The sequence below is a fragment of the Cicer arietinum genome, chromosome 4 (genome assembly GCF_000331145.2).
Source record: "Cicer arietinum cultivar CDC Frontier isolate Library 1 chromosome 4, Cicar.CDCFrontier_v2.0, whole genome shotgun sequence".
NCBI classification, from domain to species: Eukaryota; Viridiplantae; Streptophyta; class Magnoliopsida; order Fabales; family Fabaceae; genus Cicer; species Cicer arietinum.
The window spans coordinates 26,452,300-26,456,140 of NC_021163.2; the positions used below are offsets into that span (position 1 = coordinate 26,452,300).

Sequence of the window (3,841 nt, forward strand, 5' to 3'; positions counted from 1 at the left end):
AGAGCTGCTGTTGATGGCCAGCCTGAACCATTTGCTGTGCTAATTCATGAAGCAAAGGTATAACTCTGGGGGGTATAAGAGTTGGGAGTGTGAAAGTGACAGTTTCTTTACTCTGTTTTTCTGAATGGTTTTTTCCGCCGCCACCATTCTGCTGCCCAGAAGCTGATGGCCTTAGAGAGTCCGGTAAGCAGTCAAAAAGGCGATCAGGTTCCACAGGCTTGCTGAAATCAAAAGCCAATATGTTAAAACTTGTATCATGAGGAGTTTTAGGTTTCATAGCCAAAAAATTCCTGAAACCATTCCAGCATCTACAATGAGATATACACATTATACAAGACTCATGAAAATGCTGCAAACTTTTATGAATGCAAAGCAAATATGCAAGAGGATTCTCCTGTTCTAGTTTCAATAACTATATATTAGATTGAAAACTAGAAATAGGTAAGTTTGCATTGATCTGCATGCAGAAAAAAAAAAATCATGTTCTGTACCTTTAGTAGGAAAGTTAATAAGCATTTAATTCAAGGCTTCCAGGCCATATTAAAGCACCAAGAGTACAACAGATGAAGTAAATATGCAAAGAAAATCATTTAATAAACTCCATACGTATTAGTCCTTGACAACATTCTCTTTCTTCTTTAATACACCCTGTCTTTCCTTAGTTATTTAGTTCTTTGAATAATAAAAAATATGATGCATAATCTAGTTATTGTTAAAGAAACAAACATGGAAAAAGTGAGGACAAGTATAGTTAAGGTTATTGAACTTCACATGTGAGGTCAATCAAGCCTCTAGGATTGAGGGAGTAATTGCAAAGCGAAAAAGTTGAGCCCGTCAATATAAAAATGCAAATAAAATCCATTTATCCATGAATAAGATTTAAAAATTACTACAACTACTAATATGTAAATGAGAAAACTAAGGTAACATTTGTTATTTACCCAAAACCATAGAAACTCACCAGTGATGATCTAAATGAAACAAGGCCTATAGAATAATTAATTAGCGCTAAAAGGACTGAAAATCCAAACATAAGAAGAGGTTAATGAAATGTAGACATGCCTACTGAAAAGAAAAGCAGAGATTCAAACTCATGAGCACCAACCTGTAATTTGTCAAAAGATGTCTAAATTCATCTTCCAGCTTTAACATAGCTTTAGAAAGCAAGTTATTTGCATGGTTGATGATACCATCACTACTTTTGAAACTCTTTTTGCTGCTGAAGAAACGAACATTAGCTCTAAGCTGGTCAATTGCTTCCAAATAGCTTTCTAGATCCTCATGTGGCCCGCGCAGTATTTTAGCCTCCGCCTAACAATCAGATTTGAACGAAAATAATTAAAAATCCAGTAGCATCTACTACAAATTTAGTTGAACTAAAAATATCATACTTATCAATTGCCCATATGTATACAAAAGTTAGTATCAGAGGTCGTGGAAGGTGGAAGGGTAAATTAAACGGATAACAATGGTGTCAATTTTTTTATCGAGCACACTCCTTTCATTAAATAATAAAACTTTTCTTTTTACAGTTAACAATCAATTGAAACTTAGTAGACCATTTCGATACTGTACTACAGCATCATATAGAAGTACTAAAAAAAATATAGTATTTCAAAACCTATCAACTGAAGAATTTATTACAATGTTTGATGTCAGGCAGGCAATTACATAGACATTAGACAGGCAGCATAAACACAAAAGGAAATATGACTCGACTCATAAACATCAAAGGCCTACAAGTTCATATTTTCAATTTGAGAAATGTTACTAAAAATACTCTTTAATAATCTCTTTCCAACACTCTTCTTGATTATGATTCAAGACATATTTCCATCTGTGTTGTTACCCCTTTGAAAATGGATCCACTAATTAGGAAATGCGACACATGATTTAGAGGATTCCACCTAAAATTCAAGTGTAGAGATAATGTTGGAAAGAGAGTGTGTTGTTACCTCTCCTCTCACTTGTTTAACAACATAAAAACAGCTCAATTTGACACTTCAATAAGAATACAAAGTAGCAATCTGAGTAGGAGCCACATGTTAACAATTGGTGAAAGCCAAAATCTAAACTCTAGACAACTAGCAATTTGAACTAAGTGGTTGAGTTCAAGTGGTTAAAATTTTCCGTTAATCAAAACCAATGCGGAGCACCAAAGTTTGATCCCTAATTGGAATAATTATTAATCAGAACTTTACTTCCTCTCGGACAAACGAGGTACTACCAAACCCTTTCCCCTACGAACCAGATAATCAAACCCACAAAATACCCCCAAGCTATTTTTTCTTTATCATATTTGCACATCATAAAATTATAAACCAGAAATCTATCAGCCTGCTGTAGGAAAATGCGAATCAATTGAAAATTGAAGCAAAAACAGAGACATACCTTGCGTGTCTGGTCAAATTGCGACAAAATCACCTCCGCTGCTTTTAAAGTCTTGTCAATATTATCATGTGCACTTCGAATCGAATGCGTTTTAATCTATCACATAAACAAAATATAAAATTACAAAACTGAAACCCTAACCAACACTTCATCCAAGTCATATCAAACGCTTAATCACATTACCACATTATTTCCATAATAAATCAAAAATTAACATCAATGCTTCACAAACGCATCTTGCCAATACAATCCTAAGCTAAAAAATTAAAAGATAACACACAGATATGCATTTTTTTATAGCTTACAAAGTTCGCGTGTTCTTCCGCCATTGGTGGTGGATTAGAATACCTGAGTGGGACGCATTGCGGTTTCTAAGGCGGAGAGACGGTGATCGAATGAACCGAGAATAGAAACCATGTTATCGGTAATGGTTTGGCTTCTATGAAGCGAGTCTTTAACGAACGATGCTCTTTCTCTGAGAGCATCCATGGCTTGAGGCATTCCCATTGTAACCGAATTTTATTTAATAATTTTCTATCATTTTCTTCTCGTTTGTGTTTGGCGACTGAGAAAATGAAAACGCACATAAAAAGCTATTTGATTTGATTTGATCAAAAAAATTGGTGAGATGATTTCCTTTTTTGATATTGCTTTGGAAATGCGTCAGTTGGTGTTGTTGTTGTTGTTCTTACAGTTTATTTCCGCGCTCGTCGGTAGTCAGTTAAGGAATCAGTTGTAGTAAGAGGTTGGTGTGGGACCACATCTGGTTCCGATTATGCTTTATTTATCTTATTTTATATATTTTTTTTAAATTGGATTTAATTTATATATATATATGCACAACAGTGTAAATGGGTTTTTAGATAATTGATAAATAGTTTTTTAAAATTATAAATGAATAATTTTTTTTGTCTTTACGTTTTATTCAAAAATTTATTAATATTAGTTACATGAGTTGATTTGAACAGTGTTTTAGTTTTTTTTTTATTATAATTAGTCAAGTTAGTAGTATCTAATAAAGTATAAGAAAATTGTTGTAAGAAATATTATTAATTTTTAATAAAATTTTGAGTGACTTTTAAATATATGTTCGCCGTAGATAAATTGATATCCACTATATAAATAAAATAATTTAATAATTTTCAATGTTATTGCAAATTGCAAAACTAGTTTAACACATATCTGTCATTCTCAATTTCAATTAAGTTCTTTATCTTTTTTTTATTTTAATGTACTTCTTTGTGTTTAAATTACATTAAAAGTACACATTGTCCCTCTATTGTATTCAAAAGAAAAAAGTACTTCGTTGCTTTGTGTTAAAAATTACATTAAATGTACACATTGTCCCTCTATTTGTATTCCAAAAAAAAGTACTTCGTTGCTTTGTGGCAAAAAACAGAATCTTGAAATTTATATTTTTTTCTTTTTTTAATTAATTAAAATTTTATAT

At 32.1% G+C, this 3,841-nt stretch overlaps 1 protein-coding gene across 1 annotated transcript in view; it reads right to left on the minus strand.

Moving 5' to 3' along the window:
* LOC101506851 (exocyst complex component EXO70A1) overlaps positions 1–3,117 on the minus strand; it is a 7,013-nt gene extending 3,896 nt beyond the window's left edge. The window contains exons 1-4 of the mRNA XM_012714921.3: positions 2,740–3,117; positions 2,392–2,487; positions 1,106–1,311; positions 4–221 (exon numbers count right to left, since the gene is read on the minus strand). Of these exons, the coding sequence (XP_012570375.1) occupies positions 4–221; positions 1,106–1,311; positions 2,392–2,487; positions 2,740–2,898 (679 nt within the window). The 5' untranslated portion in view covers positions 2,899–3,117. The remainder of the gene's footprint in view (positions 1–3; positions 222–1,105; positions 1,312–2,391; positions 2,488–2,739) is intronic.
* Between the last annotated feature and the right edge of the window lie 724 nt (positions 3,118–3,841).